Source organism: Perognathus longimembris, chromosome 14, assembly GCF_023159225.1.
Source record: "Perognathus longimembris pacificus isolate PPM17 chromosome 14, ASM2315922v1, whole genome shotgun sequence".
NCBI classification, from domain to species: Eukaryota; Metazoa; Chordata; class Mammalia; order Rodentia; family Heteromyidae; genus Perognathus; species Perognathus longimembris.
The window spans coordinates 17674357-17691745 of NC_063174.1; the positions used below are offsets into that span (position 1 = coordinate 17674357).

Genomic DNA, 17389 nt, shown 5'->3' on the forward strand with positions numbered 1-17389 from the left:
TCATAGTTCAATCCCCAAATGCCCAATCAACTCCACAGAAAATTCCCTTTTCACAAAAGTCAGCTAAAACCTAATTTGTAAGTCTTGTTATTATTGTCCTTCCTTGGTGTAAATGTTTCCTGGCCCATAGGAAATGGAGACTTGAGTTTCCCTTCTTGTTTTGGCTCTCCGTCTTCATTGGGACCCTTCCATTTCAGCGAGAAAGCAGGACATGTGAGCTCTGAGAACCTTTCTGCCCTTCCCCTTCCCCACATCCCACTCCTGCCCCCGAGGGAGCACTGCTGACCACCACCAGCATTAGGAAACAGTTTTGTGCTTCACAGTACATCCTTCTTCTAAGGGCTTGGAACTGCAGAAAAACTAGCATATTTCACAAAGGTATGGTAGTTTATGTTTGCTGCTTTGACACAAAACAAGTGATATGTGTTAAGAGTCAACAAGCCCAAATGACTTTATCCTTGAGCATCGAAGCTCTCCAATGGAGGAACCACAGGATCTGCTGAGCCAAACATGTCTCTGCCCATATCCCTAAATTTGAAGACTAAGCTGTGTATCCATTATCACTTTGCCCTAGGGGTACTCATTGATTTATTTCATCGCAATGTCCTGTAAATTACCTAATTAAAATAGGTTTCTGAGAGGATCAGCTTTTCTCACTAGGTTCCTGAATTTGTTCCAAGAACATCTGTAGCATAGAGATCCTGAGAACTCTCCCTGTGCAGGAGATGATAATAAGGAACTTTTCTGGGTCAACCATTGCTTCTAGTACTCAAACTAATAGGTTAATTAGGAGCCTTTAGAACAGTGAAGTCAAAGGACTCTTACACAAAGGTGACTAATTAGTAAAGACTCTAATCCTGTATCATATCCTCAACATGGGAGAATGTTAAAAATTAAAAGGTTCAAGGTATTATCTTACCTGGATAATAATAAAATGAAAAAAAAAACCCACAACTGTGACAAAACAACATAAGAAGCAGAAAAGGAAGAGTCCTTGATTATGAACCAAACTCTACAGTGTCATAGAAATTATAGCTGCTGTCAAGAATTTTAGGTATATCCTACAAAATGAAGAAATGTAAGGGATTTCCTCATGGTGGCGCTAATTAGCACATTATACCTTGAGTTCACTGACAAAATTCAAATAAGTCTAACAAAATTCACTAAGTGTGTATTGATATTACTGATCAGTAACGTCTATTGTTATACCAAATTAATTCCAGTGTCTGAGTATATATTTATTTTTTAAGTATTTCACATGCAAGCATCTTTGAACATTATTCTTGGAATACTTGCAGTTAGTTTTTAAGCTTCATGATAGACAATTCTAAAATGTATTCACATAAAACAGTACATGGAATGGGGCTGGGGACATGGCCTAGTGGCAAGAGTGCCTGCCTCATATACATGAGACCCTGGGTTCGATTCCCCAGCACCACATATACAGAAAATGGCCAGAAGTGGCACTGTGGCTCAAGTGGCAGAGTGCTAGCCTTGAGCAAAAAGAAGCCAGGGGCAGTACTCAGGCCCAGAGATCAAGACCCAGGACTGGCCAAAAAACAAAACAAAACAAAAAACCAACCAAACAAACAAAAATAAACCAGTACATGGCATACATATGAAGAAATTACTAGAAATGGTATTAGGATGCAACTATAATTGTTAAAAAGGAATCTAGTTGATGTGTTTTTATTTATGTTTACAATTATGAGGTGTTTTGATGAAAAAAACCCCTCTCTTTCCCTAACATACAAATGAATGATGATAATTTACTCTGCAGTTAATTTATACATATATCAAATATGAAAACCATAAGTATCATTCCAATTCCATTTTCCTTTTTTCTTCTCTGTGACACCAGTAGCCATTTTATATTTGTTATGCCAAAAGAATAATTACTTCTCCAATATGAGTTTTCATTAATGTACTTGTCCAATGATCAATTATTCTTTTACATGTTCCAGAATATTTTTAAGGTCCATCTTAACAAAACATCACAAGTAAACTAATTTTTGTATGTTTTATTTAATGGAACCATGTATTGACATGTAGGAAGCCATTGCTCCCAAACTGATTCTTCATTCTCTTAAAAATATTTCCGGGCATACCTTGTCCTCATGCAGAGCTGTGACTATATTTCACATGCCCCATTTTCTGCTGTGTCTTTTTAGTAGAAGTACTTTAAGCTTTTTTATTAACTACTTTTTAGGGTTGTTAGATTGTTGTGTGTGTTATTAGATGATAGATACCTAGAAAAATCCTGTAAGTGATCAATAGATGTTATGTTTTACTTCTGGAGGGAAAATTGTTTCTTAAATAAATTCTAGGCTAGAAATAGACTTTGTCATCTGGGCACAAACATGAATAACATATATATGTGTGTATATATATGTGTGTGTGCATATACATATATGTATATAAACATCTATCTATTTATCTATCGCCTGTCTTGGCTATAAAAACCTAGAGATGACTATAACAGATACAGTAGCATATGTATATTATAAATATGCTATTGAATATGATGAAAAAGAGTTTTGTAGAGATTAAGGGGAGCAGGGAGAGAGACAGAGAGACAGAAAGAGAGACAGAAAGAAACAGAAAATCATGGTAAAATTCTTTAAATTTCCAGTATTCACACTACTAGATTTTGGTATGTTTTAAACTTTTAACAGAAATACTATAGTAGCAGATTCATCCTACAATTTTAGATTTTTAAATAGAAAATAAAATCTTTTAAAATTAGAGAGATTTGGGATTCATTTCAAAATGTGGTGTGGCCTAATGTAAAAGGCAAGTAAAATAAGGAATTGGGTAAATGGGATTGAGCACAGATATCTCCTTTCTCCTGAACTCAGGGATTTGTGCTTGTTAGGCAGATGCTCTACTGCTTAAGTCACTGCTCAGCCTAAAAATATCCTTTTAAAAATTCTGATGAGATACAAATAAATTCTAGTACTAAATAAAATCAGATACCAAGATAAATTAGGATTATAAACTAGGAACCAGTGGCTCACATCTGCAGTCCTACCTATTCATGATGCTGAAAGTAGAAAGATGGAGGTTCAAGGCCAGTCAACATAGAAAATTTTGTGAGATTTCATCTTGAAAAGCCCTTCAAACCAAAACCAAAGCTAAAGCCAAAATAACAGCAGCAGGAGTAACAAGAATGACAGAACAAAAAAGACAACAAAAAAAACCATGATGGGGCATGTGGTTCAAGTGGTAGAGTGTCTGTTTATTAAGGATAAGGCCCCAAGTTCAAACTCCAGTACCACAGACAAAAATAAAGAATATAAACATATGGGTTTCCCTCCGCCCTCCTGGAGATTCTTCCCCGCCTCTGCGGCTGAGAATGTCATCCACCGCGGCCCTTTTATCTCCTGTCTACCCTGGGAGGGTACCTGCTGACCTTGTTACCTCTTGCTGAAATACCCGACCTTGCTCCACCAGAGGAAGAAGCAGCGATTCCTCAGTAAACACATCTCCCACTGCGGGGGTGCCGGGGAAAATTTGGAGAATACAATGACAGCTTTTCAGTAGTAAGTATATAAGAAATGCAGTTACAATTGGAACTGACATGCTAGAACTGGACTGCCATATCACAAAAGATGAACAAGTTGTAGTATCACATGATGAGAATCTAAAGAGATCAACTGGGGTTAATGTAAACATCTCTGATCTCAAGTATTGTGAGCTCCCACCTTACCTTGGCAAACTGGATGTCCCATTTCAAAGAGCATGTCAATGTGAAGGAAAAGATTCCCGAATTCCATTACTGGAGGAAGTTTTCAAGGCCTTTCCTAACACCCCCATTAACATCGATATCAAAGTCAACAACAATACGCTGATTAAGAACGTTTCAGAACTGGTGAAGCAGTATAAGAGAGAACAAATGACAGTATAGGGTAATGCCAGCTATGAAATTGTAGACAAGTGCTACAAGGAGAATTCAGATATTCCTATACTCTTCAGTCTGCAATATGTTCTGCTTATCCTTGGCCTTTTCTTCACTGGCCTCTTGCCCTTTGTGCCCATTCGAGAACAGTTTTTTGAAATTCCAGGGCTGGGGATATGGCCTAGTGGCAAGAGTGCCTGCCTCATATACATGAGGCCCTGGGTTCGATTTCCTAGCACCACATATACAGAAAATGGCCAGAAGTGGTGCTGTGGCTCAAGTGGCAGAGTGCTAGCCTTGAGCAAAAAGAAGCCAGGGACAGTGCTCAGGCCCCCAGTCCAAGCCCCAGGACTGCCCCCCCCCAAAAAAAATTAAAAAAAAAAAAAGAAATTCCAATGCCCTCTATCCTGTTGAAGCTAAAAGAACCAGGTACCATGTCCAGAAGTCAAAAGTTTATCATCTGGCTCTGATGCCTTATTAATGAGGAAAGCTTTATTTGACCACCTCACTGCAAGAGGCATTCAAGTATATGTTTGGGTATTAAATGATGAACAGGAGTACAAACGAGCTTTTGATTTGGGAGCAACTGGAGTGATGACAGACTATCCAACAAAGCTTAAGGATTTTTTTTTTTTTTTTTTTGCCAGTCCTGGGCCTTGGACTCAGGGCCTGAGCACTGTCCCTGGCTTCTTTTTGCTCAAGGCTAGCACTCTGCCACTTGAGCCACAGCGCCACTTCTGGCCATTTTCTGTATATGTGGTGCTGGGGAATCGAACCTAGGGCCTCGTGTATCCGAGGCAGGCACTCTTGCCAATAGGCCATATCCCCAGCCCTTTAAGGATTTTTTAAATAATTTTGCAGCCTAGGAACAGATACTCCAAAGTATTCAAAGGAATCACGAAAAGACCTAAGAAAAATATGTCACCATCACTTCTTTTTTTTTTTTTTTTTTTTTTTAGCCCTACTAGGAAGTACTTTAATCGTTTTTCTTAGAAAAAAATTCCACTTAACAGTTCACAACATTTCAACAACGAAGTACTAGTTGAGAGGTTTTGGGGAATTAGGATTCTAGAGCATTAAGAAATGTTGGTAACCTGCTTTATTATCATGAGTGGCATGGGTCATAAATGGGAGACTTCTGGCTGCTACGCCAGTATCAAAACAAAGGAATGACCTATCTTTCTGTACAGTTTATTTTCCTTCATGCCTTCTCCCTATTCCATAGAAAAGCCACCATATAAAGCCCAGTAGCAGGCAGGTTAGGCTCCAGTCTTCTTGAATTAGAAGAGTATGAAGGGAAGGTCACTCCTGAGTCTCCATGCTTTCCTCTTCCTCTCCTTGAGGTGGCTCTTCTGTATTTTCCTCCTCGTCCTCACCTTCTTTCTTCTCTGGCGGCTTCTCATAAGCCTTTTCTGAAGGTGTCACTATCACTCCATCCCAAGTAGATATTTCAGAAGCAAGATAGCTGGCATCACCCTCCTGGCCAAGGATCTTCCTAAAACCACCGTGTGAGAGGATTCGAACCAGAGTCTGAGCCATATAGCAGACCATGTCCTGCTGTTCCAGAGTCATGACTGTGTGTACTCTGAAGTTGCCACTCTCACAGGGGTCAGTGATACCCACTAAACCTGGCAGGAATAGTCCTGCAGCCAGAATCTGTAAGCAACGCCTGTATGCCACATTTAGGGCCAAAGGCTGCCTGGTGGGGTTATTCATCACGGCATAGTGTCCAAGTAGGTCAAAGATCCAGGGTGTGAGGGGCTCAAAACCAGGAAAACGAATCCTTAGGTCCTTCAGCAGTCTGATGAGAACTTTAACTGTGGACTGAGAAGCATTTTCCTCAAACCAGCGGGCATGTCTGATGGCTGCTAAGGCACTCTGCAACACCTTGATCTCCAAGTGGAGCTCTGGGTCCAGTTTTCGGAGATTGGGTGGCACTGTTGTTATAAGAATTTTCACCGTAGCATCAGAAGAACTGATTTCAAAGCCAGTTTCATTGGTCAGCATGGTCAAAACTTCAGAAGGATCTTGTGCTCGTAGGCTTTCCTCGACTTTGTTTCCCAGGGCAGCAACAGCTTCCAATGTTGGCAGAATCTTCAGTATCACCACTAAGTCAGCCAGGTTGTGTCCCGTAGTCATCGTTCCCTTTTTATACGATCCTACCTGTCGGACTTCTTCAATTTGCACTTCAAATGTCCCTGGAGCTACAATCAGATTGTCGATCACATTGTTTATTTTTGTCACCAAAGAAAGGATAGAGGCCTGTTCAGCAGAATTGGGAGCAAGGTCCTGATTCCTCTTCAGCAAGGCTTCACTAAAGGAACTTTCATCAGGTGCTGGCTTCACCCGAGGGAAGGCCATTTCACACAAACAGAAATCAAATGGGATATGTGGGACAAAGGGCCCGCCTCCTGGGCCTCCTCGGGAACCAAAGCGCCTGCCACCACCCCGGCCTCTGTCACCGCTCATGGCGCCCTCACTCCTGAACAATGGAGACCATACCAACCGCCTCTTTCTTAGCAGGACCAGACTCTCACCATCACTTCTTAAAGATACTTACAGAATGGTAAAAGGTTTAATCTGTTAAGTTTTTATTACCTCACTTTTAAGCCTGAAGGAGTAAAATTGTATGTTGTCTATTTATTTTAAACAGTATCGCATACTTTACATTTGTAAATCGATGAGAAAGATAACAGGAGATGTTAGTAGAAGATTATTGATCAAGATGTCTGTCTATGATGCAGTATTCTACTATGATAAGTAATTCAGAAATCAAAGACTTGGTAAGACTTTGGCATTAGTCCTCACTGGAATAAGATCAGGTAGTTTAGTAAAAAAAAAAAAAAAAATTATTGAAGGCCATTACAGCTGTTTTGCATTTCCTTAAATTTTGTAGTTCTGAGTTAAAGAGGGCAGTATGACTAGAGAAGAGCTCGAAAATCAATGTTGTAGTTATATATGGCATTAATACATTGTTAATAGAAGAAGACAAACAAAGAAGTAACAGACCAGAGCTAGAGATGGTGACATGCCTCTATCCCAGCTTTCAGAAGGTTGAGGCAGGAAGATCATAATATGAGAGGCCAGTTTGAGACTGTCACAAAGAAGAACAGAAAAAAGAAGAAAAATAACTGAAAGCTTATTGCTTGATGAGAAATAAAATCTGTAAAGTGAATTGGATTTCTCATTCAGTGTTGCTAGTGGGGTTATTCTATTTGGAGTCATTTTCAGGTGTGTCTATTTTTTATGCATTAAAAATAGACCTTTTAACTATTCATTAGGATAAAAATCTAAGTAGTCATGTTTCTATATTTCCACTAAAGAAATGTAAGATTTTCATTTTTTGGCCTTGACTTGACTGAGCCTACATCTAGATTTTAAATAATGTTTCAAATCCTAATAATCACATTAAACTGCTAAAAGTGTGTGTCATTGTTTCTAGCACTTAGGGTGTGAACCACCTGTTTCTGACCTTTGAGAACGTAATTCATCTTGATCTTAAGTAGAAACAGAGAATTTCCAAGGACATTACACATCATTTTCTCAGCTGTTCTGGTGTGACTTCATATAAATTTGTTTCCAGTTTTTTCACTGGTTTTCATGGTCTTAGAAGAGAGATAAATATAAACTGGAATAATAAATGTCTTTTGCCTACATTATGTCTTTCATTTGGAATTTTCCAGCTGTACAGCTATGAAGGATGACCATATTTTCATCTTTTCCTGGATGGCATAAATATCATTTGCTCTGTGGTTTAAACTGAAATAAAAGTTTTCCAAGAACAAAAAAAAAAGGAATATAAACATATGTATTTTTGTCATTGTATATATGAGACTATATTTTCTTATCTTCTGTGTGTGTGTATATATATATATATGTATATATATGTTTGTAGAACTTGTGTATGTTACATATAGTATGTATTGCTTTTTTTTTTTGCCAGTCCTAGGGCTTGGACTCAGGGCCTGAGCACTGTCCCTGGCTTCTTTTTTCTCAAGGCTAGCACTCTGCCACTAAAGCCGAAGCACCACTTCTGGCTGTTTTCTATATATGTGGTGCTGGGGAATCGAACCCAGGGCTTCATGTATGTGAGGCAAGCATTCTTGCCACTAGGCCATATTCCCAGGCCTGTATTTCTATCTCTTTATATACAATTACTTTTATTTCTTTAATATTTTGTTTCTACTTGTTCAGTCTGTTGTTAGTTTCTATTGAGAAAAGCATTTTTGTTGTCTCCTTTAGTTTTTTTCACTAGTTATATTTTGACTTCTTTTACTTTTTCCCTTGTTTAAACAATATACTATTTATTGTATTGATCTATTGTATTTGCCCATTTAATTTACCACATGAGTGGATTTTAATGTTCTATAATTTGTACTTGTAATCTTTAATACTATTTGTAATTTTCATGAGTTTTTTCTATTTCTCTCAACATTTGTCACTTCTACTAAAAAATATTATTTTGTTTGGTTTCATTTTGGGATTACCTTTTGTTTGATTGGCATATCCTCCCTCCTTCCCCCTCCCTCCTTCCCCCTCCCTCCTCTTTCTTTCTGCTTGCCTTCTCTCCCTCCCTCCCTCCCTCTTCCCTCCCTCCCTCCCTCCCTCCCTCCCTCCCTCCCTCCCTCTCTTCCTTCCTTCCTTCCTTCCTTCCTTCCTTCCTTCCTTCCTTCCTTCCTTCCTTCCTTCCTTCCTTCCTTCCTTCCTTCCTTCCTTCCTTCCTTCCTTCCTTCTTTTGTCAGTCACAAGGCTGGGCAAAGTCCCCGAACTTTTTTGCTCAAGGCTAGCACTCTACCACTTTGAGCCACAGTTACTTCCATTGATTGGCCTATTCTTTACCCTCCTTGTTCAGAAACTTGGACTGATAGTCCATGAGTCATTTCAGGTAAGTGTCCCTTTCCTTGTCAGGGCTGACCATCCAGCCCGCCTCAGGCAGGCAGGGGAATCTGTGCTCTGTACAGCCACACCAACCAGTGCATACACCTCTCACAGTTCTACTTTATTTTTTAATCTGTTTATATTTTACCTAAGAAAACTGGTAATGGGATACTTTATTACCTCTGATTTTTCAGAAACTTAAATATTTGTTGAATCAACAAAGATGCCTCAGAATCTTCACTTTTTAGGATCCCTAATACAAATATTTGTGTTCAACTTACTTTTTAAGAGTGGAAGTTTCTTTATTAGATAAAATCAAATTGTATAAAAGCATTTCAAATAAGTTTGAAATGTCATAACATGCTTAGCATTATAAAATAAACAGCCAAAGTATACTTTTTAACAGATACCAAAGTACTGAGCCAAGAAATTAATTATTTGTAAGTCAAGATCACACTGTGCTATGTGGGTTATTTTGGTTCTTAGAACAACTTTGCCAATGTAGTTATTGTATGCTTATATAAATAGAAACTAGGTAAAATAATATCTCTTACAAAAACCTTGCCAATGTAGTTATTCTAAGTTTATATAATAGAACCACATAAAAATAATGTATCTCTTTGGAAGCTAACAATGCTGTTGGCTCATTCTCTCCACTTGGGTGATTCTATTCACAATGAGTGACACTTCAGATTGTTCCAGCTAAGAGCCAGGATATCATTTGTTATGGACAATTAATTTCCTCCTCATGGTCTGCCACTAAACACTGTCGCTGTAACATTCCCATAGATTCTGGACTCCATCCACTTCTGTCTTAATGTGGCCATTCCCTAGTCTAGGTAGCCCTTATTGCTTACCTGGATTCTATGCTTCTTAGTGGGTTTCCTTGCCTTCTGTCTACAAAAAGGTCAATTCATTTCCCACCATTCCTCTTGCAGCAAGAAGAATCTTTCTAATACCTAAACATTGTTACATCACGTCTTTCAAAACCTATTTCTGGGACTCTCCTGTGCTTCCAGTGTCAAAGGAAAATTCTTTATCTGGAGAGCTCCTTTTCTAATTCCTCCAGGATCCATTGCTCTGTGGTTCATGGAATGGTCTGTTCTTATCTCACTTTTCTCCACCTTTCTCTTCTTTAGTACTTGACATATGCCTTGGTCTCCATAGACCTTCCTTTCTTTCTTTCCTTCCTTCCTTCCTTCCTTCCTTCCTTCCTTCCTTCCTTCCTTCCTTCCTTCCTTCCTTCCTTCCTTCCTTCCTTCCTTCCTTCCTTCCTTCCTTCCACTAGGTAATTCTATTAGCTCTTATTCTAAAGATTCTACTTCTCTAAGAGCACTTTCTGAGTTAATGTTGATTTTGCCTTCAACAGCTCACCCCCTTCCAAGTGAGATGTTCTGGCGCTGTTCATCGGTGGCCTCCTGCTCTTCCCCTATCACAGCATTTACCCCAGTGAGTTGTTTCTTATTTCCAGTGGGTGATTAGTCAGTATATTACAGTCACTACTACTGTCAATATATAAGATTTCCAGTTCTTCTTAATTTTGGTCAGCGTTTGATACGGATGGTAATTTTTGTTTTTAGCAATATGAGTTTTGTATTTTAGCATAATTTTTACTTGAATTTTCCAAATGGTAAAAACTACTGACCAGCTTGCTTGCTTTCTTGCTTGCTTTCTTCCCTTCCTTTCCTTCCTTCCTTCCTTCCTTCCTTCCTTCCTTCCTTCCTTCCTTCCTTCCTTATTTCCTTCTTTCTCTCTTTTTCTTTTGGCAGTTTTAGCAAAATGCCTTATTTTAAATTTATACAAAATAACACACACTTATGAAACACATGTTTTAATGTATGTGTATATTTGTATACATTTCAAATTAGGGTAAATGAGTCTATTTCCCCATGGATTTATGGTGGAAATAATTTTAAAAATCTTGTTATATAGCTTTAAAAATGCACAGCATGTTGTTGCTAACTCCAGTCAGTTTACTAGAAAATAGAACAGCAGAAGTACTTTACTTCTTAGTGACCAACCTTTCCCAATCTCTTCTTCCCTCTTTCCCCTCTAGCCACTGGTGACTACTATTCTACTTTTAATTTTTATGAGATTCATTTTTATTTAGATTTCTCCTGTGAGTGAGATCACATAGAATCTAAAGTTCTGTGCTTGTTTTATTTCACTTAACATACTGACATTCAGTTCCGTCGACATTGCCACAAATGACAAGATTGTATTCTTTTGGGGGTAAATATTACTCTTTTATGTAAATATACTGTATTTTCTTTTATAATTCATTGATGTACACATAAATTATTTTTATTTCATAACTATTGTGAAATGTGCTTCAATGAATGTAGGGGCGAAGTTGTCTTCTCTTTAAGTAGTTGTACAAAAGAATTTCCACTCAACAAAGCAGTTTATGAATACAATATGTGTTGATCAGAAGAGGGCTAGACAAATGAAGAGCAGGTGTCTTTTTGATTTATTGATTTCAATTTATTTGGATTCATAATGGAGTCATTCAGTAGTTCTATTTTGAAATTTGGAAGAATCATCATACTATTTTCCATAATGGCTATATTAATTCACATTTCTACTGTACAAGAATTCTCCTTAATCCATGCACCATGTAATATCTTTAGTTTATTTAATCAGTAGCCATTCTACCTAGTGTGAAGTGACATTTTATTGTGATTTTGATTTACATTTTTTATTGCTTCATTGATTTCATAGGTGGAAGTTGTCCTATCTTCAGGCATTTGTACAATGCTTAAAAATTTTCTTGTGACTAATGTCTAGATTTATTTACAAGTGGTCAGAAATGATACTTACTTAAATCAGGTTACATTTTCAATGTTTTTGCTAATTTTGACCAAGTGAAAATAGACTAGATTATTTAGCATGGAAAGTCATATTATATTATTTGTTTCTGTTTTCCTATTTTTCTCTTTTCTATTAAACCTGTCTTTCATTCTGGATTGAAATCAAATGCAAATTGGTTCATGGTGAGTACAAATTGAAGGTCAATTTGCTGGAGAGTCAAATTCTTTTACTGTGTTATGTTGCTGTAATCAAGGGCACATTCCCCTGTGTTGAGCCACACAACTTTGAGCATAGCCAGATGCTGGATAGTCATCAAAAGTTTGACTTCATTAACTTTATGATTTGTACATCTATTTGCATTCTGTTACTTTTTCCCTTCTTCTTCTACATCTTCTCTTTCTGCCTCCTTTTCTATGTTTTTTTCATGTTCTCTCCCTTCCTCATGATCTTTCTGTTCTTTTCCTTCTCCATCTCCTCATCTTTATGTCTTTGCTAGTGAATTGATGTTAACTATACAACTTATCACCAAAAGATGAATCATTCAGAGGGATTCATCTTTTTCCTGTAGCAGAGTCAGTAGACACATCACTTGACTTGCTTCCTTTTTACTTACTTTTTCTTGCTTCATGTTATTGGAAATTATGAAGTTGTTTTGAGTTCATGGTTTATATAAATGGCTTAGGATAATTTGGGAAGAATCAGATGTTACCATATATGTTTTAACTTTGCAAATATAGGAAGTATTTTAATTGGCAGATGAAGAAACTGAGGTTTGAAAAAGATGACTTGGATCTGCTTTACCTTTTATAAACTGAGAAAGATGGCACCCTCTCTTTTTTAAAATATTAAACAGACATCTCCTGTAGTAATCCTGCTGAATAAAGTTAAATTGATTATATAATTAACTATTTCTCAAAAGACTTGTCTCCGTGTGCACAGCTATCATGATTCCATCCAACCCATAGCCTTCTAAGTCATCTAGTCTTTTTTTTCCCCTTATGTTGGTACTGGGATTTGAACGTCAGAACCTGGTGCTTGCTATGCAGGTCCTACTATTGTTGTTTGAGTTACTTTTAGAAAAGTGTTTCACATTTACACCCACATGACATGGACTATGAATCTTCTACTTATGCTTCCTGCATAGCTGGAATGGCAGGAATACACTACCATAGCCAGGTTTTATTGGTTGAAACGACATCTCATGAACTTTTTGCCCAGAGTGTTCTTGAATCATGATCTCCCTAATGGCTACCTTTCATGTAACTAAGATTACAGGCAGTCCTGAGTCACCATGCCTGCTTTCTTAGTCTTTGAATTTGTACCTAAATTTCCTCCCAGGCATAGGGATCTGAGGATTTTTACTTATTTATTTATTTACTGACAGAAAGCAATTTTCCCTATTTGTCAGGTGTGCATATCTTATCGTAAGTTCTCTAGGCTGTGAAATAGTAGGACATGTAAGCAGATGAGTTTAGACAACTGCTCCCTGAAGACTGTGTGCCTTTGTACCTTTCTAATGGCTTGACAGGAACTCCTGTCACCAGAAGTGCAGGCAGCTGTAATACTGCAGGTCATTAATAGTCTGCTTCTCTGCCATCATAATTGCTGACCTCAGCTAGGCCCTGGGCTGTGAATTAGATTTTCTGTGAAGAAGGAATATTAATGACACAAAGCTAAATTTCTCAGCAGTTTGTAACTGGAACTGAAAGCAGTTCCATTTAATTCTTATAAGAGAATGGCTTTGAATCTACAAATATTGCTATTGTAGTTTCACAATGACAGGCAAGATGAATGAAAACCATTCTGTTCAGAAGTTTTTCTTTCTTTCTTTTTTTTTTTTTTGAGAATGGCGGTGCAGGAATTTGTTCACTTTATTTGATCCTTTGATGAGTTAAAACATTTGTTCTGAGGAATCATATGAATATACAGGAAAATTTACCCAAATAAGACATCAAGTATAGAATTACTTAATGAAAGATGCAAGAGAGAGAATGCCCTTTTCACTCTTTACTAATTAAAAAACTAGATCAACACAGTATTTCTTTTAGATGTACAAACATGGATGCATGGAGTATATTCTGTTCTGCTTTGAATGACAGCAATTATATTTTACTCAAATTCCAGAAAAATACCATATATGAAATGTTCATTTATATTTTTCTAGTGGAACTGTAGTTAAGGTTGAGTGATGTGTTAATTGAACTGAATCATACATCAGGCCAGTCATGGAAGGCTATCATGAAGATGGCTATCTGCCTAGCTTTTGGAACTAGATAGCTATGTTGTTCTAAGATTTCTCTGTAAGCCTTTTTGGACCATCCGTAAATTTGGAAGTTGAAAATTTAACTCGTACTTTAAATGTTCTCTCCTTATGTTGTTATGTGGGAAATCCAGTACTGTGAAATTTATCTCATAGACTCGAGAAACACATCAAAATATTTTCAGTAATGCTGACCAGGTATATTTTGATACCTCATTAAAAATGAAAACCTTGTGGGCTGAAATGTGGCTTTGTGGCAGAGTGCTTGCTTAGCATGCATGAAGCCCTGGGTTTGATTCCTCAGTACCACATAAACAGAAAAAGACAGAAGTAGTGTTGTGGCTCAAGTGGTAGAGTGCTAGTCTTGAGCAAAAGAAGCTTAGGGGCAGTGCCCAGGCCCTGAGTTCAAGCCCCAGGACTTGAAAAAAAAGAGAAAACTTTGTTTGGGAATTATAGCTTCTTTATAGTTATTTAATTCTGGATAATAATTTTTAATTCATTGTTTCAAATAGGTGTTTTAGTTTTCAGTTGATTTCCTTAAAGTTACATCACTCTATTTCTAGCTTTCTTAGGTTTGAAGGCTATTACTAACAACTTTTTTTTTTTTTTTTTTTTTTTTTTTTTTTTTTTTTGGCCAGTACTGGGCCTTGGACTCAGGGCCTGAGCACTGTCCCTGGCTTCTTCCCGCTCAAGGCTAGCGCTCTGCCACTTGAGCCACAGCGCCGCTTCTGGCCGTTTTCTGTATATGTGGTGCTGGGGAATCGAACCTAGGGCCTCGTGTATCCGAGGCAGGCACTCTTGCCACTAGGCTATATCCCCAGCCCACTAACAACTCTTGTTCAGAGTATTTACTAGAGTAGCAAAGGTTATTAACAAGAGGTATTATACAATTCACCTGGCATTTTGAGTCTAATTTAACACCTCAACAGTATTTTATTATCCATGACTATAGAACTGAATGTTTACAGATTTTTGGAAATGGCTTGAGAGTTCACACACACACACACACACACACACACACACACACACACACACACACACACACACTTTACCCATCATATATCTTACACATATGATAGAAGACATGCCAAGATTAATTGCTACTCATAAGTTCAGAGGAGTAGAAGAAGGAAGGGGACTGGGGGAAGAATGCAGGCAAGAATGTGTTGTATCTACTACAATATTTAGAAAAATAGGCTGGGAATGTGGCCTAGTGTAAAGTGCTTGCCTCATATACATGAAGCCCTGGGTTTGATTCCTTAGCACCACATATATAGAAAAAGTCAGAAGTGGCACTGTGGCTCAAGTGGTAGAGTGCTAGTCTTGAGCAAAAAGAAGCCAGGGACAGTGCTCAGACCCTGAGTTCAAGCCCCAGGCCTGGCAAAAAACAAAACAAAACAATAAAAATTAGAAAAAGAAAAGAAAAAGAAGAGAAGGTGTGGGTTGAATGGAGGTAAAGCAGTTGAAGGAATGACAGACATCAGCATGCATTGTATACACAAACTCTTTTTGTTACATGTCAAAATATCCAATATGTAACCTAAAAACTAAGAAAAATGAGCGAAGAGATAGTTTGAGAGGGGTGGGTGAGAATGTCGAAAGATGCACTGTATTCATAAACTGCTTGATTGAATGGCAACTCCTTACAACTACTGAAAGATAATAAAATATAAAACAAATGAGAAAAATTACATGGTTGAATTTCGATGTGCATTTAAGGGGTTTGTTCACGGTGACACAGATGGTACCTGTTCCTCATCTAGTAGGGACATTGCTTCCTGAGTTATAATTTAAGACATAATATTAAGGCTGGATCTGGGTAGAGGATTCAGAAGTTGCTCTTCTCACTGCATTATCTACCTTTTCTGTCAAGGAAAGAAATTATTTGCAGGTTGACAGTCATTTCCCTTCCTACCTCTAGGATAGATAAAGCAGCAGGCCTGCTTTAGAGTGAGGATAGAAGCTTCTTTCTGGCTACAGCATTTGATTTGACTTTCTACCCTCCCTCATTCTCTCCATTGTCTCCAGGGATAAAGGTTCAGCAACACTCATTTAGGTCAAGACATGCTCTGTCTGTTGCTGGCATTCATTTGTCTGGCAAGAAATCTCTCCTTTCCAATCCCAGCTCAAAAGATTGTGGTTTCAGAAGACAAAATAGAGGTTTATATCACATAATAAAAATGAAAAAGCATGTCAAGTTTGTAATTATGAGGACAGTTCAGATAATTTGGCCATCATCTGTTATTCATAGAATTATTTTCTTCACCTCAACCTGGCAGCTATAAAAAGAGCCAGGGGAAATTGAAAAAAAATCTTTAGAGGTTATGTGAAGACTAGCATCCTTGCTAAGCCTCCTTAGTCCCCGGACAATGGGGTGATCAGTTAGCTTTCTTTTCTGGGCAGTCAGTTAGGCTATACATGTAGTAAAGGTTCAACACAGAACCTCATTATTTAAACCATTAGAAAAATGGTCTGCAAGTTAGGCAGTTCTGGTCAAATATTTCATGGCGTGTCAAGTATAAGCATTTCTTGTATCAAGAAAACGTGATACATATACACAATGGAATTCTATGCATCTATTAGAAGGAATGACTTAGCCCCATTCGTGAGGAAATGGAAAGACTTGGAAAAAAATCATACTAAGTAAAGTGAACCAGACCCTAAGAAACAGACTCTACAATTTCACTTATTAGAAACAAGTAGTAGTTGTCTAGGATAGTCCTAGCAGAGAAGTACAATAGTTCAATAGCGATGCATATAGGATCACATAAGACGATCCTAAGTGAAATGAGCTACAAGATTTGGAAATAAGTGGTTTATCTTTAATGTTGTTATTTCCTATGTACCCTATATGAAATTATGCCTTTTTCTTTTGTCTTTATTTCCCATGCTTTTACCTCTGTTGTCCCTGTAACAGACTTTGGTACACTGGGTTTTGTATGCATGTTTATTGGAACAAGGGAAGAGGAACACAAAGTGGAGAGACAATGGGTAAAAGGCAAATCAATGCAACAGCAATACTTACAAGACGGTATGTTGTAAACCAACTGTACAACTCATGGGAGGGTGGGAAGGGAACTGGAGAAGGGGGAAGGTGAGAGAAAAATGAAAGAGGAGGTACAACGTTTGATAAGAGATGTACTCACTGCCTTACATATGTAACTGTAACCCCTCTGTACATTACTTGGACAATTAAAATTTTTTAAAAAGACACTATGTGCTGGGGGGAAAAGCTTTGCTCTGGAAAATGGCACACATTAACCACTAACAAGCTAGAAGCATTTGGAATGTTTAGACACAAACCAAGATAAAGTTTGTTTTGTGATTATCTATGAAAGTTGGAGTAAAGAAGAAAATAATATAAATGGGAGCATAGGGAAACTATTGTTTTTCATTACTTATGTTTAAGGAATACAATACACTGCATTGCTATACATAGCGAATTATTACTCAAGTTAAGCAAGTTAGCAATCCATAATCTTCTATAGTTACTTTTCTTTTGGCAGAGTAGCAGTGCAGACATCTGCTTTACTAAGAGAATC

At 37.7% G+C, this 17389-nt stretch overlaps 1 protein-coding gene and 1 pseudogene across 1 annotated transcript; one reads left to right on the forward strand and one right to left on the reverse strand.

Annotated features, from left to right (window-relative positions):
• Window positions 1–3355: 3355 nt before the first annotated feature.
• On the forward strand, window positions 3356–6720 carry LOC125363353 (annotated as a pseudogene).
• LOC125363352 (interleukin enhancer-binding factor 2-like) lies at window positions 4983–6368 on the reverse strand. Its single transcript, XM_048362517.1, has one exon. It carries the CDS (start codon window positions 6365–6367, stop codon window positions 5201–5203), a length of 1167 nt encoding a protein of 388 aa, XP_048218474.1. The 5' UTR covers window position 6368; the 3' UTR covers window positions 4983–5200.
• Window positions 6721–17389: the final 10669 nt, after the last annotated feature.